This window comes from Enhydra lutris, unplaced genomic scaffold, assembly GCF_002288905.1.
Source record: "Enhydra lutris kenyoni isolate GAN:26980312 unplaced genomic scaffold, ASM228890v2 scaffoldscaffold12, whole genome shotgun sequence".
In the NCBI taxonomy this organism is placed as follows: domain Eukaryota; kingdom Metazoa; phylum Chordata; class Mammalia; order Carnivora; family Mustelidae; genus Enhydra; species Enhydra lutris.
Window position 1 is genome coordinate 23393724 of NW_019154096.1, and position 25561 is coordinate 23419284.

Consider the following 25561-nt stretch of genomic DNA (forward strand, 5'->3'; position numbering starts at 1 on the left):
AAGAAAAGTCAGTACGGCATAGTCAGTACGTGGAGGTGGAGGACTTGAGCCTGGGTCAGCCTGACCAGTTGTAGGGCTCCCTTTATTATCCCGGGCTGTTGTGCTGCTGTGCGAGTGTCTGCACGGCGGCATGTCTGACTCTTAAGATGGCTGTGCCCAGGCACCCACCAGCTTCTGAGAGTGGCATTCAGGAGGGGGACCTGGGGGGCGCCTGGGTGGTTTAGTGGGCTAAGCCTCTGCCTTCGGCTCCGGTCATGATCTCAGGGTCCTGGGATTGAGCCCCACATCGAGCTCTCTGCTCAGTAGGGAGCCTGCTTCCCCCTCCATCTGCTTGCCTCTCTGCCTACTTATCTCTGTCTAACAAATAAATAAATAAAATCTTAAAAAAAAAAAAAAAGGAGGGGGACCAGGAAGACAGTCCTAGTCCTATCAGATATAGCCCGCCTATTGGGTTATGACTGCCTCCAACCGCCACTCTTCCATTAGAATCAGAGCCCCTTGAAGGCAAAGACTGTGTTCTGATCCCAGTTGTATCCCCAGGAACTGACATAGAGTAGGTACTCAATAAATATTTGCTGGGTACGAAATGATTGCAGGACTGGGCTGTGGTAACATCCCTGTATTAGGAGTACTAATGCTATGCCAGGGTAGTGCTCATTCAGTGTTTCATAAAGGGACCCTGTGGGAAGGAGAACCTTGGCTGATGGGCTCAGAGAACAATTCAGGGGAGAGTCAAGTCAGTATCCGAGCCAGTCTTCGTGATTCTCAAACACGGGCCTGGGGAAGCGTGCTCTAGGTGGAGGAAACAGGGACAAATGTTCCCAGATGAGAGCACAGACTATGGAGAGAAGTCACAGCCAACGGGTAACACAAGGTTTTGGAGAAAGGAGATTGTAGGCAAGCATGAATGGGAAGCATCGGCTTAAATAAACTCAGTTATCCATCACAGGTCTCAGAGCCTTTAACAATGTCCCTGTGACTCCAGCCAGTGTTCTCAAACACTCGGTCTCGGGACCTTTCCTTGTAGAGTGTTTCATGGAATGAGTGCCCCACAGAACACGCTTTGGGAAACACTGATCTAGCTAAGCCCCACACGTATAGACTAGGAAAATGGAGACTCAGAGAAGAGAGCTGGTTTATTCGGAGCCACAGAGCAGAGCCTGGATTGGAACCGCAATCATGTCCCTTGACTTCCAGCATAATGCTCATTCGTTACGTGAGGACTCTGTATGCAAAGGACAGCTTCTTTGTCACAGGGACCTTTTATTTATCTATTACTCAAACAACAACGTTGGTTCGTTGTTTGGCCCCCCCGATCTTGCACGGTGGTATTTCTATTCATTCCCATGACTGAGCTGCCAGTCCCTGGCATTGTCGTGTGTGGCCTCCGGAGTCTCGGGAAGAAGGTTCACCTTCAGTCAGTCCCAGGTTGGCCTCAAGGGCCAAAAAAAGGACTCTGCACGGCCATTTTTAGGGACATGCAGGGCCGCTGCAGTTTAGACCTGTGCCTCCCTCCTCAGCTCTTCCTTGCCCCCCAGCCCTGGTTGGTAGGCTGAATGGTACCCAAAGATGGCCACGCCCAAACCCCCGGAACCTGTGAATATGTTACCTTACATGGCAAGCAAATGGGACTGTGCAGATGTAGTTCTGTTTTGGACTTGAGGAAGGTTATCCTGGATTACTTGGGTGGGGTGATCTAATCACCAGAGCCCTTAAAAGCAGAGAACTTTATCCGGCTGACACTGAAGGGAAGCAACAGAAGGTCAAGTCGGAGAGAATCACAGCGTAAAAAAGACTCCACGCTGTCTTCGAAGATGAAGGGGGCGACGTGACAAATACAGGTGGCTTTAAATTGCTGAGGAGAGGCTCCCTTCTGACAGCCATCAAGGGAACAGGGACTTGAGTCTTAAGTCCTACAACCACAAGGAACTGAATTCTGCCCAAAACATAAATGAGCGTGGAAGCTGACTCTCCTCCAGAGCCTCCAACGAGAGCCCAGGCCACAGGCCCGGAGCAGAGGAACAAGTGATCTATAGACTGTGAGATAATAAATTTGTGTTGTTTTAAGCCATTAAATTTATGGTAATTAATTTTGACAGCCTCAGAAAACGGACTCCGTTGGGGTAAAGTCATTAACATATCCAGAGTGGGGGTCTGAAAGGAAGAGAGGTTAGGGCAAGGGCACCACAGGGCCTGGAGGGCTTTGGGGCTGAGGTACTGAGTTTTAGTGTTTAAAAAAAAAACAGGCAGGGAGGACTCGGGGGGTGGGATGCACCTGCGTGGCTCAGTGGGTTAAGCGGCTGTCTTAGGCTCACGTCGTGATCCCAGGGTCCTGGGATCAAGCACCACATCAGACTCCCTGCTCAGTGGAAGTCTGCTTCTCCTTCTCCCTCTGCTGCTTCCCCTACCCCCTGCATGTGCTCTCTCCCTCAAATAAATTTAAAAAATAGGGGCGCCTGGGTGGCTCAGTGGGTTGAAGCCTCTGTCTTCGGCTCAGGTCATGATCTCAGGGTCCTGGGATGGAGTCCCGAATCTGGCTCTCTGCTCAGCAGGGAGCCTGCTTCCCCTTCTCTCTCTGCCTGCCTCTATGCCTACTTGTGATCTCTATCTGATAAATAAAAATCTTTAAAAAAAATAAATTAAACAAAACAAAACAAAACCAGCCGTTTTGAGTCATGTGCACCCTTCCCTCCCGGCCAGGTGTCCCCATAGCTCTACCCAGAATGAGAGTGGTGGTCATGGGGGAAGGCTGCTAGAGGCCAAAGGGCTCCCCGAAGTAGGGCCACCTCTGTGTCTTTTCTACATCCCACGTTCTGTCTGACAACTGAATCATGGGGGACCCTGTCATAAAGGCCCAAAGCCTCTGCAATTCGGCTGATAGTGGTTATTCGTGACTATATCCCTCAAAAAGAAAGGGGCGGCTAATTTACTACCCCTGACAGGGCAAAGTGTGGTTATTACCGTGGTGTTGGAACAGCTCAGGCTCCTGAGTGAAGCCTTTTCAACAGAGGACGTGTCCCAGAAGGGGAGGTGTGTGTCTAGGAGTTCAAAATAAACATCATTGTGTTTGAGAAAGAATTCCAGCTTCCCTGGGTGATAACCCGACTACTCTCAGATCTAGAGCCAGTCTCTGAGTCTTTGGAACTCTTTTGTTTCTAAATGTGAGGGAAAGTGTTTGCATGCTTTTATTTTACTAAAATAAAAGGGAGACACGGAGAGGGGCTTGGTTTTGCTGGCCTGAAACCTCTCTTTTTGTTCCAATTTTGTTTGATTTTCTGAACCTATTTAAGGTTATAACACAATAGATCTAACTATTTCAAGCCATGGAGATTTCTGCACCTCATCTTATCTCTGATGAGATACACATTGCGACAAAATACTGGTATTTTTAAAAGTGCAGGATTAATTTTGATGTTAAAGGAATCTGGAAATTCTGTCTTGGATAAAAGTGCAGTTTAAAAATCAGAGAAGCTTCTTGGGTTACTTAGAACAAAACATCCTTTTTTTTTTTTAATTTAAACTTGAGTGGATCTGCAGGCTGTTTTATTCATGCTCTATTGTCATCTCTAATGCACGTAGAAGATACCTTTCTCACAGCATGATTCAGTATGGGCTCCGAAAAAAGACGGTCTCAGGTTTCATGTGTGCAGGTAATTAGCTGAGTTTGAGCTGCTCAGTTAAACCGTTTGAAGGTCAATAATGCATGAATTTCTGGCAAACTGTCCAGCACTGAGTCCGTAAACTTGTATGGGGACTCGACATTTTTAGAGTAGAGAGAATTTTGTGTCTTGAATATGAAATAAGTAATGTTGGGATTCGTTTTCCCTGGAATTTAATTTTTATGGACACGAAAAAGTTCTGATGTGCTTTCCAAATTTGCAAAAAAAGTCTTCTGTTTTGCATATTGGTAGCACAGTCTCTTAGGAACTTTGAAATCACATTCAAGTACCCCAAATTAAAATGTCAGTATTTGGGGCGCCTGGATGGCTCAGTGGGTTGAAGCCTCTGCCTTTAGCTCAGGTCATGATCCCAGAGTCCTGGGATCAAGCCCCGCATCGGGCTCTCTGCTCAGCGGGGAGCCTGCTTCCTCCTCTTTCTCTCTCTCTGCCTGCCTCTCTGCCTACTTGTGATCTCTCTGTCTGTTAAATAAATAAATAAAATCTTTAAAAAAAAATGTCAGGGACGCCTGGGTGGCTCAGTTGGTTAAGCTGGGAGCCTGCTTCTCCCTCTGCCTCTGCCTGCCATTCTGTCTGCCTGTGCTCGCTCTCTCTCCCTCTCTCTCTGACAAATAAATAAAATCTTAAAAAAAATAAAATAAAATAAAAATAAAAAAAAATGTCAGAATTTAGATTCCACACAGAGACCCTCTTGGAATTTGTGTAAGTGTCTTAAAAACATAAGATAAGTGTTAACATTGCATGGTATTTAATTTTTTTCCTCTAAAGGTAGAGTTGTTGTTTTTTTTAAAGATTTTATTTATTTATTTAACAGACAGAGATCACAAGTAGGCAGAGAGGCAGGCAGGGGGGGGGGGAAGTAGGCTCCCTGCTGAGCAGAGGGCCCGATGTGGGGCTCGATCCCAGGACCCTGGGATCATGACCTGAGCCTAAGGCAGAGGCCCAATCCACTGAGCCACCCAGGCACCCCAAGGTACAGTTTTTATATACAACTTTAATTGAGTCCCTGAAATTTAACTAGAGCATTGAGATATCAAAAGAAACTCCGTTTAGATAAAGATCATTTTTCCTTCGGAAGCTTTCTCAGTGGACAAAGCAAACACAGGATTGGGCCCTGCAGAATGCCGTTGGATTTGGGTTCTGCCTTTCTCCCCAGGGGCCTGGGATCTTGTGCTTTCTCTGCCTCTAGCTCTTTCCTCCAAAATGGTCAAGTTAGCAAACCTCACCCTCAGCTGTCTGATAACCTCTCAAGACGGGGAGCGAGTGTGTCGTTTGACCCCGGGTATTGTTCCCCTTGCGTTAGACCTTCCCTTGCGCTGCTGGGACCGACCACTGTCCCGCTTCTGTTGGCTTGTGCTCCCCATCCCACTACCCCTGGGAAAATAACCTCACTGGGCCAGCCACTGTGCTGATACCAGTGCACCCATTTATCAGAGGGCAAAGTTTAGGCTCGTGTAAGGTTACCAAAGCTTCCAACTGGTGATCTGTAACTGGCGGATTTAGGAGTCCAGTGACCCCGGTAGAAGATTTCTCTAGTGCCACAGATCTGGGGGACAGTGTGCTTGGTCTACTCCAGCTGCCTTCCAAGCGTCTGGTGCAAGGCAGTCCGGCTGTGTCCATATTTGTCATGAACATATCTCTTGATATTTGATCCTGGGGTAGGAGTATTTACATCTCAGGATTTGGCCAGGAAATGGCTCTTTTAGCCACTTTTCTTTTCTGATAGGAAACAGTCAAGATAGGGTACTCTTCTAGAGGCCTCCAGCGGGGCATATGGAGGAGGCCTTTGTGTCCTTGACAAAGAAACCACTGCCTTTTCCTCAGAGTTGTGAGGACTTTATTGACCCTGGGTTGTTGGTGGGCTCCTGTCACCAGGTCGGGAGCAAGCCACACTTTCAGAGTTCTGCTCCCATCAGCCAGGGGCTCTCTGGGCCACTGTTAGAAGGCACCAGGGACAGGAATTGATCGCCCGGGATTATATGAATTTATAGCCTTCACACAGGAGTCTGGTTCTTGTCACAGTTGTAGGATCTCGAGCTAGAAGAGGTCTGCTCTGGACTTGACTGGGGTCAACAATCTTCGACAATTCAGAACTCCACGCTTACACTTGCTGATTGGGGATCTACATACTACATACACTGAATTTGCCTTGCACTGTTTTTTATTCTTCTCCCCAAAAGTGGGCTTTTAAAGAAAAATGGTTTTAAAACTCATTATAGAGGGGTGCCTGGGTGGCTCAGTGGGTTAAAGCCTTTCCCTTCGGCTCAGGTCATAATCTCAGGGTCCTGGGATCGAGCCCCGCATCAGGCTCTCTGCTCAGCAGGGAGCCTGCTTCCCTTCCTCTCTCTCTGCCTGCCTCTCTGCCTACTTGTGATTTCTGCCTGTCAAATAAATAAATAAAATCTTAAAAAAAAAAAACAAACTCATCATAATTTGGAAACTAAAAAAAAAAAAAAAAAAAAGTAAATACCCAATAGATCCTTTGGGAGTACAGCAAGGTAAGCAACAAAAATCTCCTTTGCAGAAAAGGTGGCATGAAATGTAGTAGGCGCCAATATATACAGTTGGACTTTGTTGGTATTTCCGTCAAACCAGTCTTTCTGCCCAAATGCTTTTCCCATTTCTGCAGCACCCAAGAGTCCAAGACTGTGTAAACAGAGAGAACATTGTTGTGAACTGTTTGCTCTGGCATGCAGCCTCTCCTGGCCTCCCAACCCCGCTACAGGTCAAAGGTCAAAGGTCAACAGCAGGCCCGGGCTTAAGGGTCCTCTTCAATTACTCCACAGTAATGGAGGATAAAGCCAAAGGACTGGCTTTCACTTACCGAGAAATCTAGTTACATCTATAAATGGGATCTTCTACACAGAAAGTTAATTTTTGGTGGAAAACTCTATTAAGGGTTATTGCGTTCCAAAAATCCAAGGGCAAAAGTAACCGAGACAAAAAAAAAAAAAAAAAAGATGGCTAGAGTGTGAACATGATTCCTGAGTCTATCACGGAAGTTCCCCATCAGGGTTCGCTCAGCTCTCTTGCACAAAAGAACCCTTGATGATTTACGCACCTGAAGAGGTCTCTTAGCAACGGCTGGGAAGGAAATGTACTGAGAAACTTGCTCTAGGCTTTGTTTAGAGGGAATGCCAAACCGGAGGTTAAATGCAATTTAACACGTTCTCTAAAATGCAGTGGACATATTGTTGTATTAATTTTAAGGAGCAGAAAAAGGCAATTTGGCTTCCTACTTGATTGTAGGTTTGTTTGCTCTTAAAATACTCATTCCCACACCATGGTAGGAATTACGAATAAAATTTCTGGGAGTGTGTTTGGATTTGGCAAGCAGTGTCAGGATTCTTTAAAAGAACTTGTTTGGGATTTTTAAAATGTAAGAAAAAACTTCTGTTGCTCATATTTCTGCTTGTTAAAAGTAGTGCTTTCTGAACAATCTATTTTCAGCTTTTATTTCGAATTGACTTTAGATATATGGGAGATTGCAAAGAAATGTACAGGGATATCCCACGCATCCCTCCCACCAGACCTATGAAAAATCTGTTTTGACTATTTTTCCTATGAAAGGAGGAAATAAGCTTAAGAGTTGAGTTAAAAAATGGGCTGCTTCAGGTCTAGCTCAAAGGTGCAGTGGAGACCTGAGTAATGGACCCATCCTCGGTGTAGCTTTGTTTCATTTGCCCCAAAATGGGCGGCTACCGGCAGGGGGCGCGGTAGGCAGGGATGTCAGACACTGACACTCTAGCCACTTCTCCCTTACTTTAAATGCTTCCTCTTTACCGCATCGCAAAGTTCAAAGTGACTGCGTTTAGGGTAGGGGTGCATTGAGGCTTTAATGTGGGTTGTGTAGTTGAACCACCGAAAACCTTTTTAGGTTTTGCCCTATGCTTCGCCAGGACTATAGCCCTTATCCCTCTAGGAGAGAACTTTCTCCACCCTCTTTGAATTAAGGACTTTTCGTCCACTTGAAAGTGGGGGACGGGAGAGGAGGTAATTCAAGATCACACAAGAAAAAAGTCACTTACTAGATTGTTTTGGGAGATGAGGAAGAAGTTATAAAAGTTTAAAGCCACTTATTTCAAATTAAGCTCATAGAGTTATGTTAAAGAAGCATGGAACTATTTGAAATTGTACTTTTTCTGGTTGAGGAGGGAGATGAAAGAGAAGAAAGTAAATCCCAGATGCGAGGGGAAAAAAGAAAGGCAAAGAGGGACAGAAGAGAGGCAGAGGCTTATTACCCTTAGCTTAGAGGTAGACTTTCTAGAAGGATTTTGAGGTTTAGCTCAGCTAATGTCCTACTTGGACACTAAGTTTAATAAACCCGTCTCTCATCACTGCCCTTTGAAATATTGATTAGCCATTCAGCCTAGCTTCTCAGAATGCTGCAGGTATCCTGGTGTCCACCCAGTGGAATAGCCACAAGCACACAAGAGGAGACCCTAACCTAGGTGGCAGACAGCAGCTCTGCCCTGTGTTGTGACCTTCCAGCTCAGAGATGCCCATGCCTGCCAGATACAGAAGCTTAAGCACGCAGGGAAACAGACCAGTATTATGTATAGCAAACTGCTTCTCAGTTTCCTTATGGAAGTCTTCTATCTTCATCTGATACAATAAATACTATAGGCCACTCACCAGCTCTGGCTACAACCCTTCACACCTTGCCAGTCCTCACCACCTTCCTTCCCCCTCAACAACTAGTACAATGTATTGGCTTTGCTGTTACTGGGCAAGTCACCTGCATGGTATAACCAAGTTTTCTCAATTCTTTGGCTTCCCTTTGGCTACTCTTGACTCCCCATGCAGCCCCAGGGCCATGTTTGTTTGTTGAATGGTTAGCTACTTTAACACTGTGATTATCAACACCCTCACCCTCTTACCATTCCCAAGCAGACCTCACCTGAGAAGTTGTTAGAAATGCAGAATCATGGACCCTCCTTTGGACCTTCTGAATCAGAATCTGCACATTAGCACTCCCCCACCCCACCCCACCCCCCGCCCCGGTGATTCCCGTATCACATGAAAGTTTCAGAAGCACCTGGCCTCCCTGGCTCTCACCCTTTTCATTCCAGATTGTCACCTGCCATCAACCACACTCCACACTTCAATCATCTTGAGACTCAGGGCTCCTTCATAATCCTTGTATTCATTTTTTTTTTAATTTAGTACACTCCAAGAATGGCTCTTCAACCCCCCTTTCCACTCTTCAGCTCCTCACTCCTGTTTTTTTTCTCCTCCCATTCCTATCCTCTCTCTCCCTGCCTTAACTTTGCAGAGATCGGATGATCTTGCTGTGCTCATGTGTGTTTCCTTCTATGCTTCAGTGTATTGCTGGTCTTCTGCACCCTCTATTCTTTTCTCAGGTCCAGGTGAATTCATACCTTCCTTCCTTCTTTCTTTTCTTTCTTTCTTTCTTTCTTTTTTTTTTTAAGATTTTATTTATTTATTTGACGGAGAGAGAGAGATCACAAGTAGACAAAGAGGCAGGCAGAGGGAGAGGGGGGAAGAAGTCTTCCTGCTGAGCAGAGAGCCCGATGTGGGGCTCGATCCCAGGACCCTAAGACTATGACCTGAGCCGAAGGCAAAGGCTTAACCCACTGAGCCACCCAGGCGCCCCATCTTCCTTATTTCTAAGGCAGTTCTTCTACCTGTGCCTTTTGCACATTTTCCTATTTCCTGTCCTATGGGGTTTTGCTGTCTTACTGGTCTTCTTTGTCTCCCAAGAAACAGGTACGTTGTTTCCTCAAAGCCTTTTCTTTTGGATGCAAATGTGCAGAGCAATTCTTTTAAGAAAATCACACGTTCACATTCACTTGTTCCTACTCCCTTCTGGTTTGTGTTCTGTTTCTCCTCTTTCAGAATCCGATTTTTCCAACAAATGGTATAGAACAGTGGTTTATAATTGGGGCAGTTTTGTCTCCATCCCCCCATCCCTTCTGGGGACGTTTGGCAATGTCTGGAAACTTGTTTGGTTGCTGCAACTGGGGGAGTTGCTACCGGCATCTAGAAGTGGCAGAGACCAAGAACCCTACTAAACACGCTGCAATGCACAAGACGGCCCTGCACAACAAAGAATTATCTGACTTGGCAGACCATCTTGGTTTGCCTTTGATTTTTTTGGTTATCACACGGAAAATCCTATGTCCCGGGGAACCCCTCAGTCTTGGGCATACTGAGATGACTGGTCACCTTATATCTGGCCCCCAATTTCAAAAGTGCCAAAGTTAAGAAGCCTTGCTCTGGAAGGAGGATCCATTAACCTTACCTTTTTCCTCACTTAACTCCCTTCCCTTCAGCCTGACATTTAGTTTCTGTGTTCTTTTCTATGAAAACAGTTCTCTTGAAAGACACCAGTGGTCACCTTTCAGTCAAGAAAGACAATGACTGGGGCACCTGGGTGGCTCAGTGGGTTAAAGCCTCTGCCTTCGGCTCAGGTCATGATCCCAGAGTCCTGGCATCGAGTCCCTATTGGGCTCCCTGCTCAGTAGGAAGCCTGCTTCTCCCTGTCTGTCACTCTCCCTGCTTGTGCTCTCTCTCTCTCTCTCGCTCTCTCTGACAAATAAAATCTTAAAAAAAAAAAAAAATACAATGGCCCTTTTTCCTCCTCCCTTAACCTTTCTGATCCCTTTCAGGCATTTTGACACTGTTGCTTTACTGTCATTTCAGAGCCTCTTTTTCTCACACTTTTAGTTCTCTCCTTCCTACACCCATTATTGGGCCTTCTTGCTTTTGTGGGTCCCTATTTCTACTATTTCTTAGCTGTAGGTAGCCTCACAGTTCGATGTTTTTTGGCTGTCTTCCTATTTCTCCTACTGAAGAACTTATGCCCTCCTCAGCTTCAGATCTTCTCTGTTTTAGTTGATTCCCAAATCTCTTTCCTGTGTCCTAGTCTTTCATTTCCAAGTAATTGAGTGATTCCCTTGGATGCTCAGCAGAATCTAAAACTCTAACATGAGTAACAGCAGGTTAAGAACATTTATTTAAGATGTTGGCAAGGAGGAGGCACCTGGGGGGCTCAGTCCTTAAGCATCTGCCTTCGGCTCAAGTCCAGATCCCAGAGTCCTGGGATCTAGTCTCATGTCAGGCTCCCTGCTCAGTGGGAAGCCTGCTTCTCCCTCTCCCACTCCCCCTGCTTGTGTTCCCTCTCTAGCTGTCACTCTGTCAAATAAATAAATAAAAATCTTAAAAAAAAAAAGACATTGGCAAGGAGGAAAGGCAATACAGTCTAGCTTACATTTCTGATCCCTCTTCAACTTTGGTGTGATAATAACTCTTAAACTCTATACAACCAGGATAACTCTATTCGTGCTTTTATATACCTTGTGTTTTCCTCTTTCCATGGTTTTGCTCTGTGTCTTCGTGCTTTTGGAAAATTTTTTTGACTTTTCCTTCTTCAAATCTTCCTAATCATTCCAACCAGGAAAATGTGGAATGGGGCACCTGGGTGACTCAGTGGGTTAAGCCTCTGCCTTCAGCTCAGGTCATCTCAGGGTCCTGGGATTGAGCCCCTCATTGGACTCTCCGCTCAGCAGGAAGCCTGCTTCTCCCTCTCTCTCTCTCTGCCTGCCTCTCTGCCTGCTTGTGATCTCTGTCAAATAAATAAAATCTTTTAAAAAATATGGAATGATGAAAATGCTGGATTAGGAGTCAGAAGACCTGTTTTTGTCACTTCACTTGCTTTCTGACCTTGGGACAATTATTGAGCTTTCTATGGATTGTGTGTGTGTGTGTGTATGTATGTGTATATATATGTGTATATGTATATATGTATATATGTATGTATGTATATATGTATACATATGTGTGTGTGTGTGTGTGTGTGTGTGTGTGTGTGTGTTTTAAGATTTTATTTATTTGACAGAGAGAGAGACAGCAAGAGAGGGAACACAAGCAAGGGGAGTAGGAGAGGGAGAGAGGGAGAAGCAGGCTTCCTGCTGAGCAAGGAGCCCGATACAGGGCTCCATCCCAGGACCCTGGGACCATGACCTGAGCCAAAGGCACCCACTTAACCGACCAAGTCACCCAGGCACCCCTATGGCTTTCTATATTTTAAGTAAAGAAATGAGAATTCCATCCCTGCCTGCCTCAGAAATCTAATATGATTTTTAAAAAGTGCTTCGAAATGTATGAATTACCATGTAAGCATTGTCTGACCTAAACTCTGATAGCACTTTGTGACTTTCATCTGGAAACTTACTATCTCTTGCATGTAAAGTACTGACAAATTCTACAAACTTCTTAAAAACTGGGGGGCCCGAATGTAAGCCTTTTTCTTCTATGCTTTCTACCGTTGTTCCTGTTACCAGATTGGGAAGAAGAACTGATGAGAAAAATAGCAATTCCACATGCCATTCAGTTTTTATTGTTGGTTCACTAATCCCAAATAGTTTTTACTATAAATGTTATCACCTTTCCTTTTTTTTTTTTTAACCTCCAATTTAGGTGATGTCTTCCCCGTACAAATGAATCCAATAGCTCAATCTCAGTTTGTACCTTTGGCTGAAGTTCTTTGCTGTGCTGTGTCTGATATGAATGCTGCCCAGACTGTGGTGACCCAGGAATCCCTGTTGGAGCATTTGAAGCAACACTTCCCAGGTAGCGTGACCAGTTTTCTCTATTAGTTCCTGGCCTGCTTTCTCTTTATAAATCCTCTTAAATAAACTGGGAGATATCCACTTTTTTTTTTTTTTTCTAGTGTAGAACCTTGTATTAGAGCCCTGCTGGGAGAAGGCCTGCATCAATGAATTTGATAAGGGCATTTCTTTTACTTTCCAGATGAACTTTTGCAAAAACAATGCTTATGGCCATAAACAAACCATACCGTAGAAAGGAGTACAAAGCAAAAAAAGAAAAAAATTCCTCTTTTTCCCCACCATCCCATTCTTTCACTGCCACTTCCCAGAGGTGACAGGTTCCACTGTTTATCTTTTCCTGTGTATACTTTCCTAAAAGGTATTTGAGCATATGTATTTTTTTTTTTACTAACTAACATACATTGGAACCTTCTTTACATTCTGTCTGTACCTTGCCTAAGTTAAAAAAATATTTTGGCAGGGGCGCCTGGGTGCCTAGTTGCTTAAGCGTCCAACTCTTGATTTTGGCTCAGGTCATGATCTCAGGGTCGCGAGATGGAGCCCTGAGTTGAGCCCCGCGTCGGGCTCCAAGCTCTGTGGGGGGTCTACTTGAGATTCTCTCTCCCTCTGCTCCTCCCACCCACCTCGTGCACATGCACTCTCTCTCAAATAAATAAATATTTTTTAAAATTAACATATAACATATTATTTGCCCCAGAGGTACAGGCCTGTGAATCAGGCTTACACAATTCACAGCACTCAGCGCAACACATACCTTCCCCAATGTCCATAAACCAGCCATCCTATCCTTCCCACCCCATCCCCCAGCAACCCTCAGTTTGTTTCCTGAGATTAAGAGTCTCTTATGGTTTGTCTCCTTCCCCAGTCCTATCTTGTTTCATTTTTTCCCTCCCTATCCCCAGACCCAATAAATAAATCTTTTTTTTTTTTAAGATTTTATTTATTTATCTGACAGAGAGATCACAAGTAGGCAGAGAGGCAGGCAGAGAGACGGGGGAAGCAGGCTCCCCGCCGAGCAGAGAGCCCAATGCAGGGCTCCTTCCCAGGACCATGAGATCAGGACCTGGGCCGAAGGCAGAGGCTCAACCCACTGAGCCACCCCAGGTGCCCCCCAATAAATAAATCTTTAAAAAAATTTTGGAGATCTTTCTGTATTATATACTGATTTATTTCCATCTTCTCACAGCTGTATGATATCCAAAATGCATGGATGTAGGAGAGTATTTTTAATTTCCCCATTATAAAATTGATATGTTTATTATAGAAAAATCAAGAAAATGTAGAATAGTAACCACTTACAGTACCACAACCCAAAGGAAATGTTGATATATTGAGGTATTTTCTTCTGGTGTTATACAAACATGTTTTACAATATAAATACAATTTTGAGCCCTGCTATTTGGGACTGACGCTCTGTGTACTGCGCTAAGGAGGTACCTTTGAACCCTGCTATTTGGAAAAGGGAATTTCTTTTAAAATTGCTACCTTCCTACTTTTAAAAACTATCATAATACAGATATTAAGTAGTTTGCCCCCATCCTGGCATAGACTGGTTTTCATTTTCTCTTTAGATTCTTAAGATTTAAGCAATGAAGCTGTGATTTTCAAAAACTCCTGTGTTTACTTCCAAGAATGCTGTCTTGAAGTCAAGATTTAAATTCATGATGGGGCTGTGTAACTTGCTGTGTGTATTCGAGGGGACTCAGATTTTTTTTCTCTACTTAACCATTAAGTTAGCCCTGTCTTTGTGTGGACCAAATTATATTCCCATTACTCAGTTAAATTGTGACTATTATGAATGCTTCTTTGCAATGCAATTACATTTATTGATTGTGTTACAGTTAGCTGTGGGTTCATCAAGCACATGTATGGTCATTTCTGCGTTACTGATTTCACTCAGTAAAATATTTTTTAATGCCAAACCTACCAGTATAACGAAATGCTTGTTTGTTTTAGGCATTGCAATTCCATCTCAGGATGTTCTCTATACCACCCTGGGAACCCTGATTAAAGAAAGGAAAATTTATCACACTGGAGAGGGATACTTCATAGTCACTCCTCAGACTTACTTCATCACAAATACACCCCCCCACAAAAATAACAGAGATCTATCCGATGAAAGTCAGCGACCGACTTGCATTACCTATCTGGTGGGTGTGGCCAGCTGTGCAGAGTCAGCCAAAGAAAATGCTGCCCCCATTTCTCATTGTCAGTCTTGCAGGTGTTTCCCTGATCCCTGCGCTCTGGATGTAGAGGCAACACCGGTGGCTGCAGAAAGGGCTAGAAATGGCCAGAAAGGTCTTCAGGAAACCAGACCTTTGGTACAGAATCGAGCAGTTTCAGTGTCTGGGGATAATATCATCAGTGAAAGCGCCAAACCGTTACCAGACACAAAAGACAGAGAAAAAGGCAAGAAGTTTGGCTTCAGCCTCTTCTGGCGTAGTATATCCAGGAAGGAGAAGTCCAGAACAGAACACAGCAGTTTCTCTGCCCAGTTCCCACCAGAAGAATGGCCTGTTCGAGATGAAGATAACTTGGACAATATCCCTCGAGACGTCGAACATGAGATTATCAGACGAATTAATCCCATTCTGACCGTTGACAACTTAATCAAACATACAGTCTTAATGGAAAAATACGAAGAACAGAAACAATATAATAGCCAGGGCACTTCCACTGATAGGCTGACCATGAGGCATAAATATCCTTCAAAAGAGGGAGTTAGGAAAAGGCGGGGCCGGTGTGGGAAGCCTCGAAGGCGGGGCCATTCTCAGAGGAATAGGCACAGAGTGGGGAGCCAGGGAAGCGAGCCTCAGCCAGGAAGCATCAAACTGGAGAAACATCCCAAGATCCCTGCTGCACAGCCCAGCCCCAAAATTAACAGCCCAAATGAAGCAGGAGTTCAGACACCACCTGCTGAGAATTTATCAGTGCTGGGTTCCCATTTGATTTACAAGAAGAGAATCAGTAATCCTTTCCAGGGCTTCTCTCACCGAGGGAGTCCAACGACCAAAGTGCACAACATCCAGACCAGTGATCTGAAACCCCGTCAGGCTGGACCAAAGGGAAAACCTTTCCAAAGGTCAAGGTCTTTGGATTCCTCGAGAATCTTGAGGAGTGAAACCAAGCAGCCTCTTGCTGAACAATGTGAAGATAAACTGATGGCAGAATCCATCTGTATGAGTAACCCGACCGTCAAACCTCTCTGCGATGACTTCAGAGGTCCCCTCTTAAATTACGGTCAGTGTAGCATTTTGCAAAATGGCGGTGAATGTTGTTCCTTCCGGGAAAGCATGTTGAGATATGATGTATATGGTGGAAAAAACGAGGTAATCCCTGAAGTCTGGAGGAAAAGTTATTCTCACTTGGACGCATTAGGGGAGGCCGAAGAAATACAGCATGTCCTGCCATCACAAGGTTCCTCTTTAGGCCATGCCTCCCCTGCTTGTAGATTGGTTGATAAAACAATACACCAGTTCCAAAATCTTGGTCTTTTGGATTACCCAGTTCATACGAACTCTTTGAGACAACCTGAGAGTCAAGACAGAGACTTAGAAGAAATAGCAATGAGAAAGACATTTGTCCAGGAAGCGGAGACTGTGGGTCTAGAAGATGAAGGGCTTTCTGATGATAACCAGGCCTTGGATCAGATTGAACTAGATGACGATGATGGTGCCTGTAGTTCATTATATCTAGATGAGGAGGACTTTTCCGAGAACAACGACTTAGGTGAAATGCTGCCTGACCACATTCAGTGTTCCTTTGCAGGGAGAAGCAAGTGGAATCATTTGGAAAGACAAAAAGTGACTGAGAGATCTCTGACTGAGTACAGCAGCAAAATACACAGGTCTGAGCCTCAGATGCTTAAAGGAAATGAATGTTACAAACCCACTGGGATTTTCACTAACCCGGGTGAAAGCCAAACACCTAATCTCCCTGCAGAAAGCAGTGGTCTCATTTCGGGGACTCAGCTCAGTTTTAGCCACGAAGAGGAACACAGCGTTGCTACCTGTGTACAAGAGTCGGCCTCTGCTGATGGAAGGATATTTGGTTACTATAGTACGAGGAAAATCGATTCTGAGACTGAAACCCTGCAAGACCCTGTTGGTGACACAGGAAAGAAACCAGCGAGCTGGAGTCAGAGTGCTCGGAATCAGGGAATGAGAAAGCAGTTCACACAAAAGGTAGAACTTTTCAACACTTCCCATATGCCAGTGTTGGCTCAGGATATCCAACATGAACACAGTCATTTGGAAGGAACAGAAAATCATAGCATGGCTGGAGATAGTGGAATAGATTCCCCACGGTAAGTGTATGTAAATGTGTTTGATTAGCCACTATTCCTCAGGAATGATTAAAATCAATGGTGTATTGAATTACCTAGTGGGAGACTCCTGAATAAACTTTTTTTTTTTTTTTAAGTTTTATTTTTTTAAAACATATAATATCTTTTTATCCCCAGGGGTACAGGTCTGTGAATCGCCAGGTTTACACACTTCACAGCACTCACCATAGCACATACCCTCCCCAATGTCCATAACCCCCCCCCCCCCACCCCCCTCCCCCCATCAACCCTCAGTTTGTTTTGTGAGATTAAGAGTCACTTATGGTTTGTCTCCCTCCCAATCCCATCTTGTTTCATTTATTCTTCTCCTACACCCTTAACCCCCCATGTTGCATCTCCTCTAGCCATGTGATTCTGCCAGGCTCTACTGAATGAATGACACCAAATTATAATGAAATCTCTTCTATAATAGGAGAGAGTTCATTTTTAATGTGAACCAAAATTTACTACTACCAAATCTTGAATTATTTCTAAAAATAGGAAGGAGGTGCTATAAATGAATCACTTGCTCAACTGAGGGTTGGAAGTTTTCACTTATATTTTGGGTTCTACACCCGTTGAGAAAGAGCTGCAGCTACTTTCCACCAATTTTTTCCATGGGAATCTGTTCAAATAACATTGTTCAGATTATGAAAGTAATATGGTCATAATGGAATATTTGAGAAGTACTGAAAAGTGTTTCAAAAGATTTATCTATTTATTTGAGAGAGAGAGCGAGAGAGCATGCACGAGCAAGCACGAGTGAGGGGCAGAGGAAGAGAAATCCTCAAACAGATTTCCCACTGAGCTTGGAGCCCAACGTGGGGCTCAAACCCAGGACCCTGAGATCATGACCTCATCTGAACTCAAGAGTCAGATGCTTAACCGACTGAGCTACCCACACACCCCAGTACTGAACACCTATATAATCACCCTACCATTTATTTTATTTTATTTTTAAAATATTTTATTTATTTATTTGAGAGAGCACAAGCAGGAAGGAGGGGGAGAAGCTGACTCCCCGCTTAGCAGGGAGCCCGATGTGGGACTCAATCCCAGGACCCAGGGATTATGACCTGAGCTAAAGGCACACACTTAATTGACTGAACCACCCAGGTGCTCCCACCCTACCATTTATATATTTTTAATTTTAATTTTAATTTTTAAATTTTTATTTATTTTTATTTTAAAAAAGATTTTATTTATTTATTTGACAGAGAGAGAGACACACAGAAAGAGAGAGATCACAAGTAGGCAGGGAGGCAGGCAGAGAGAGAGGGAGAAGCTGGCTCTCCGCTGAGCAGAGACCCCGATGCGGGGCTCGATCCCAGGACCCCGAGATCATGACCCGAGCCGAAGGCAGAGGCTTAACCCACTGAGCCACCCCGGCACCCCCATTTACATATTTTTAAAAAATTCTTTTATATTTGATATATTTATCTCACTTCAGTCTGAATATATTGATCTATATATTTTGTCTAAATGTTTTACCTGTACTGTATTTCCTATTTTGCATGGTGCTTTTTTCAAATAATAGTACATTGTGAACATTCCCCTCATATTCTTAAATAGTTTTCAAAAAGTTCATCTTAAAATTAGGGTGTATAACTTTACTCTTTTTTTTTTAACGATTTTATTTATTTATTTATTTGACAGATAGAAATTACAAGTAGGCAGAGAGGCAGCCAGAGAGAGAGGGGAAGGCAGGCTCCCTGCTGAGCAGAGAGCCCGATGTGGGGCTCGATCCTAGGACCCTGAGATCATGACCTGAGCTGAAGGCAGAGGCTTTAACCCACTGAGCCACTCAGGTGCCCCTTTACTCTTTTTTTTTTTTTTTAAGATTTTATTTATTTATTTGAGACAGAGAGTGAGAGAGAACACAAGCAGGGGAGAAGGAGGGAGAAGCAGACTCCCCACTGAGCAGGGAGCCCCATGTAGCTCCCTCCCAAGACCCTGGGATCATGACCCAAGCTGAAGGCAGACGCTTAACCAACTGAGCTACTGAGACGCCCCTACTAGTTTTTTATTATATAAAATTATCGTGTACTTTGTTTTGAAAAATTAAGTAATGCAGAAATGTAAAAGGCAAGGGAGCCTGGGTGTCTCAGTTAAATGTCTGCCTTCGCTTAAGTCGTGGTCTCAGGGTCCTGGGATAAGGCCTGTGGCAGGCTCCCTGCTCAGTGGAGAGTCTGCTTCTCCTCCCTCTGCCCCTCCCCTTGTTCATGCATGCGGTCTTTCTCTCTCCTAAAAAAATAAATCTTTAAAAAAATGTAAAAGGTAAAAATGGGGGCACCTGGTTGGCTCAGGCAGTGAGTTTACTCCTCTTTTGATTTTGGCTCAGGTCATGATCTCAGGGTCATGAGATCAAGCCCTCTGTTGGACTCCCTGCTTGAGAGTCTCCCTCTCCCTGCCCCTCCCTCAGCTGGCACACTCCCACTCTCTCTCTCTGTCTCTCTAAAATAAATTAATTAACTAATCTGTGAAATTAAAAGTAAAATTGGAAGTCTTCATCCCTCAACCTTTGCCATTGCCATTCTGTTGAGGTGACCTACACATTGTTTACAGTTTGGTTTGTTTATTTATTTATTTATTTATTTATTTTATTTATTTATTTTAAGGTATTTTATTTGGGGCGCCTGGGTGGCTCAGTGGTTTAAGCCTCTGCCTTCAGCTCAGGTCATGGTCTCAAGGTCCCGGGATCAAGTCCCATATCGGGCTCTCTGCTCAGCAGGGAGACTGCTTCCCCCACCCCCTACCTGCCTCTCTGCCTACTTGTGATCTCTTTCTCTCTGTCAAATAAATAAATAAAACCTTTAAAATAAAATAAAATAAAATATTTTATTTATTTGAAGAGAGACTGCAAGAGAGAGACCATGAGCAGGGAAGAGTGGTAGAGGGAGAGGCAGAAGCAGAGTTCCCACTGAAGAGGGAGCCTGACACGGGACTTTGTCCCAGGACCCTGGGATCATCACCTGAGTCAAAGGCAGATGCTTAACCGACTGAGCCACCCAGGTGTCCCTGGAGGTCTGCATTTTTTTTTTCAGGCAGAGAGAGAGTGAGTATAAGCAGGGGAATGGCAGGCAGAGGGAGAAGCAGGCTCCCTGAGCAAGGAGCCCAATGTGGAGCAGATCCTAGGACCTTAGGATCATGACCTGAGCCAAAGGCAGTCACTTAACCAGCTGAGCCACCCAGGTTTCTCCTGGAGGTCTGCATTTTTAAAACATATCTTCAATTCTTTATTAGGGAACAGATCTTTCCTGCTTGAAACAATTGTTTAATTCATATCAAATCTTTAAAGTACCAAATCAAAACATATTGTCTCCAAAGTAAACAATGGTTGTGTAAATGAACAAGCTAACGGTTCCCTTTCTCTCTGTCAATAGCAGAAATAAAAAACAAAATCAAACCCAAAACAGATAAGGGAAATTACTCATTGACATGCACCTGAGAATTTAGATTTGTGAAATCTTGAGAAAAACTTTTTTCTTTTTTTTTAGAAAAGATTTTATTTATTGTTTGACAGAGAGAGAGAGGGAACACAAGCAGAAGGAGTGGGAGAGGGAGAAGCAGGCTTCCTGCTGAGCAGGGAGCCCAATTCGGGGCTTGATCCCAGGATCCTGGGATCATAACCTGACCCGAAGGCAGACACCCAACGACTGAGCCACCCAGGTGCCCCTAATTTCTTTCTTTTTTTTTTTTTTTAACATTTTATTTATTTATTTGAGAGAGAGACAGAGAGAGTGAGGGAGCACAAGTGGAGTGAGGGGCAGAGGGAGAAGCAGACTCCCCACTGAGTGGGAGCCTGATGTGGGTCTTGATCCCAGGACTCCAGGATCATGATCTGAGCTGAAGGCAGATGCCGAATTGACTGAGCCACCAGGCACCCCAAGAAATTTGATTTTTTTTTTGAAGAGTTTTAGTTTATTTATTTGACAGACAGAGATCACAAGTAGGCAGAGAGGCAGGCAGAGAGAGAGAGAGAGAGAGAGAGAGAGAGGAGGAAGCAGGCTCCCTGCTGAGCAGAGAGCCCGATGTGGTTCGATTCCAGGACCCTGGGATCATGACCTGAGCCGAGGGCAGAGGCTTTAACTCACTGAGCCACCCAGGTGCCCCGAAATTTGATTTCTTGAAAATTGCTTTTAATATGGTTCTCTTGAAAGACTTATAAATATAATCATTAAAGACATGTAGGAGAGAAGGGAGGGAAGATAGCATTTGCACATCATCTATGCGCCCTGTTACAAGAATTAGAGAGAAAGAGATGAACAAGATGCTGCTGCTACTTATAGGAAGCTTATACCTTAGTTGAGTAGACCAACAAACAACAAATTGAAATCAAAACAAAGCAGAGATGTGTCTGGCAGGCTCAGTCGGTAGAGCACATGACTGGATCTCAGGGATGTGAGCTGCATCCCGCATTGGGAGTAGAGTTTAAGGACAGAGGTGCCTGGGTCGTTCAGTCGGTTAAGCGATTGCCTTCAGCTCAGGTCGTGATCCTAGAGTGCCAGATCGACCCCCTACATTGGGCTCCTTGCTTGGCCTGGAAACTGCTTTTCCCTCCCCCTGCTTGTGCTCTCTCTCATGTGCATTCTTTCTCTCTTAAATAAAATCTTAAAAAAAAAAAAAAAAAGACAAAGCAGAAGGTCTTCACAGCTGCCAAAGAGATGTGGAATTAAGAGTGATGAGCTGTTTAGGGAACACTTACTGGAGGACACATTTTTTTTTTTAAGATTTATTTGAGAAAGAGAGAGCACTGAGGGAGAGGAGAAGCAGATTCCCCGCTGAGCAGAGAGACCCATGTGGGGCTTGATCCCAGGACTCTGAAATCATGACCTGAGCCAAAGGCAGGTGGTTAACCGACTGAGCCACCCAGGCGCCCCAGGAGGACATATTTTTGAGGCATATCAATGTAACGAGCACGTGATAGACAGGAGACAAGGTGGGAAAAGGGGAATGTCAAAAGCAAAATACCCAAACATTAATGTGCCTCGGCTGAAGCAAGGCAGGTGCGTTAGATAAAGGACTAACTTAGCCTACAGCTCCTTGGAAAGGAACATTGTCAATGTGAAAAACTTTATGGTTGGCTTCTCTCTCTTTCATAGGACTTCTAAAAAAAGAAACAAATTACACTTCAGTTGTATAGGAGAGGTTTTCAGGGAACATATTGTTTCTTTTTTGTCTTTTTAAAAAAAGTTTATTTATTTATTTATTTAAGTAATCTCTACATCCAACTGGGGGTTGAACTCACAACCCTGAGATCAAAAGTTGCAGGCTTTTCTGACTGAGCCAGCTAGGTGCCCTGGGAACTTATTGTTTCTGACTAGAATATAATTGATACTGGATCTGAGGAAAGATGTTGTTCTGAAAACATGAAACTTCTTGGTAAGCAAGTATTAAGTAATTGAGATGCTATTGCGAAATCTTTAAAATGTAAGGAGCACTTTAGATTTTTAAAGGTTAATTTATCTAAGTGTAGCTTAGTGTAAGTAAATGTTATACTGCTTCAAAGTAACAAATGAAGGTATAATGCTTTGGTGAGAAATCCAGGCCCTTTTGGAAGATAATAATTGTGTTATTTTTAATACCTTAGGACACAGAGTCTGGCATCTAATAATTCAGTCGTTTTGGATGAACTCAAAAGAAGACAGAATTTTCTGCAGAACTTTGAAGGCACAAAGAGCGGTCAAACACTCACATCCAATTCCTTACTACAACTAACTCCAGTCATAAATGTTTAATTCTTAGTTTTCTTTTGGATGCTTTTTGATAAAAATGTACAGATTAATATAGAGTATTTTAATCTGCTGAGTATAGAAGAATTCTGTAAAGCGAAGCATAGGTGCTGTTAATCTCATTACACATTTTGTTATAGTTGCTGCCCCCCCCTTTTTTTGATGTTTTAAAGCTTTTTTTTTTTTTAAAGCTTATCTTACTATGAATTTATTGGGAATATATAGAATTTTCCTCAATTAAAAAACCATAAAATCCTCGGTCCTTTTCCAATTAAATATAATTAACTCAAATTTTCAAACACTCATTAGTTTCTCAAATACATAGGGTGATAATTTACTATACCTAGTAGTGAATTTCTCTACCCATACTGATAGTGAGTTCTTAGGTTAAGGTTCTCACAAGATTTCAGCACAGAAATCCAGAAAATAGTGTGTTAGGGTTATATAGATCCTTTGTTTATAACTAATGTCTTTTATCATTATCAGAAAGTATTTATATAGATGTTTTGGGTACTCTGCAACAATAATTTTTTCTATCCAATCATTGCCACCAAGGATCTTCTCTGCAACCACCTTGAACATGAACAGATGGCCCCAAATTATATTTACTGGCAGCATCTGGGTCTATTTTTTCTGGTTCCTCCTCACATTTGAGGTACTCTCTATAGCATGGCGATGAGAAGTCAGGGTGTTCTCAGATTGGTGGACATAGAAGGGAAGGAGAATGGTTGCAGAATGGTTTGTGAGAGGAGGTTCTGAATCAAAGATTTATAGAAAAAAAATGGAAGAGGATGATAGTTTATTTACACTTGATCTATTTCCACTAAGACTTAGATAGCTTTGCTAGAATTTTTTTCTGGCTGGCCTTTTTAGACCAGGTAGTGGAATGGTCAGTTCTCTTGGGTCTGAGGAACAGGGAGCAGTCAAGACTGGTTTCAGCATATTGGATAGATGCTAATGCTGACTTATGGATGAGGGGGTTTCTTCTAAGAGGTTTCTAAGGATTGTCAGGGCCTTAGATCTCAAGCATGATTGAATAACTGCAGAGTGCCTCTTTTAATTCTCACCATCCTGATAACAGTGAAGGCAAGTTGAAGCTCAGCACCGTGGAGAGCTGCCTCCAGGGGCTGGGTGTGGAGGGGGGCGGGGGGGTGTTGCAGAGGAGGGGAGATCAGATACACTGCTGGGTTTTGCAGTGGTTTGGCCCACTCGCTCCTGACTGTTGACTTTTAGTGGCTCTGCACAACCTACCATGGCATCCAAGAAGATCAGCTGTGGTCATAAGGACATTTGAAATCCTGGACAAAGTACCAAGAAGGGTAATCTGTATAGCAAAGGCTCATAGGGGAGATTTTGGTTTAGGGGGTCTTATAGCTCAGAATCATCATCAGTGAATGAAAGTTAGAAGATTTCAGCTCATTTAAAGAACTTTCCATTAGCCAAAACTATCCATAAATGAAACAGACACTTTTAAAAAATATATTTTATTTGAGAGAGAAAGAGAGAGAGAGAGCGAGCGAGCGCGCAAGAGCATGAGAGGGGAGAAAGTCAGAGGGAGAAGCAGACTCCCCATGGAGCTGGGATCCCGATGCGGTACTCGATCCCGGGACTCCGGGATCATGACCCGAGCTGAAGGCAGTCGCTCAACCAACTGAGCCACCCAGGTGTCCTGAAATAGACACTTTTATAAATGGATTTACTTCCCATTATTGAGGGCATTCGGGCAGAGGCCTGGTGATCCTTTGATTGGTGTGTTGCAGAGGTATTTCCAGTACATAACAGGATAGCTGAACTAGATGATTTTGAAGATTCTTTCCAATTGTAAGGTTTTATACTTATAAAATTCAGTGAGGGTTATATATCAAATATATTTCAAGGAAAAAAAAAGATTAAGTGAGGATCCTGCAAAGTACTAAATTCATGTAAGAATCCCAAGTTCTTCCAGTTTTCCATTCCTGTACCTATCCTTGTCAGTCCTTGCAGAGAGGATTAACAACTCTGTCCGCTCTTTGATTTTGGACCTGGACAAATTTCCTAATAGAGCGAGGAATCCAAAGTCTTTTGTGGCTCTCGTCACATGTAGGGACCAATGAAATCCACCTAATTTTACCACTAGATGCACTATGACACTCCCCAAATGTATTAAATGAAGCCTATTATGAAGCCAATAAAACTTGCTTTCTACAAAACACAACATATGATTACAGATATTAAAGATGGGTATATGTGTGAATTGTTTGGGAGATTACTCCTAAAATAAGTGACTTGTATTTTTACCCCCAATATTAATTTGTATGTGATAACATTAGTTCTTGATTTCTTGTCCCCATTGCCGTCTATTCTCTAAGGCGAAAACTGTTTTCTTCAGGCAGAATGATGATCTGAATTTAGGAATCAGACAAGTTTGAATCCCAGTAAAATCATTGGGAGCTGTGTGATGGAGGAAATTTCCAAACTTCTTTCAGCTTTCTCATCTGTAAAAGGGAGATAAGTGATGATGTATCTACCTTACAGAACTGTTGTAAGATCTGAGGCTAATCTACTCAAGGTGCCCAATGCAGGAGGCACCTGATATCGTTATATATGTGTATATTTTCAATGTATTTATATATTCACAAAACTTGTCTGGTAGGTGAATACATGGCCTACTATACAGGTCCCCCTTTTTTTTTTTTTTAAAGATTTTATTTATTTATTTGACAGACAGAGATCACAAGTAGGCAGAGAGGCAGGCAGAGAGAGAAGGGGGAGAAGCAGGCTCCCTGCTGAGCAGAGAGCCTGACGTGGGGCTCGATCCCAGGACCCTGGGATCATGACCCGAGAGCGGAAGGCAGAGGCTTTAACCCACTGAGCCACCCAGGCGCCCCCAGGTCCCGTTTTTGTTAGATTGTCTGTAATTCCTCCTCTTAGAGATTCAAGTCCTTTAGGTTAAGATTATAAGAAGTTTCATCAATTCAAATCCATATTTGTCTGGGGAGGTATTGTCCCTTGGTCAACAAGTTTTCAGTTAACATCTGATGCTATAATAGGAAAAAATATGTAAAGCATGGGCTTATTTTAGACATTTAATACATTCTGAGATTATCCTCTTTCATCTGGAATCCCAGACCCCTAGGAATACTCAGAGAGTAGCTGGGTATTTTCAATATTTCCATTTTCAATATTTCAAAAATTCCAAAAGAAATTGTATATTTCCTTTTCTTAACTCCTTGCTAATTACAACATCATTTCTTT

At 43.5% G+C, this 25561-nt stretch overlaps 1 protein-coding gene across 4 annotated transcripts in view; it reads left to right on the forward strand.

Annotated features, from left to right (window-relative positions):
* Positions 1 to 23823, forward strand: part of LOC111145301 (storkhead box 1) — a 58874-nt gene extending 35051 nt beyond the window's left edge. The window contains exons 2-4 of one of the 4 annotated variants that reach the window (XM_022500137.1): positions 12120 to 12272; positions 14228 to 16577; positions 22186 to 23823. In XM_022500137.1, the coding sequence (XP_022355845.1) occupies positions 12120 to 12272; positions 14228 to 16577; positions 22186 to 22333 (2651 nt within the window). In that variant the 3' untranslated portion in view covers positions 22334 to 23823. The remainder of the gene's footprint in view (positions 1 to 12119; positions 12273 to 14227; positions 16578 to 22185) is intronic. The other 3 variants (XM_022500139.1, XM_022500138.1, XM_022500140.1) reach the window with 3 other exon arrangements.
* Positions 23824 to 25561: the final 1738 nt, after the last annotated feature.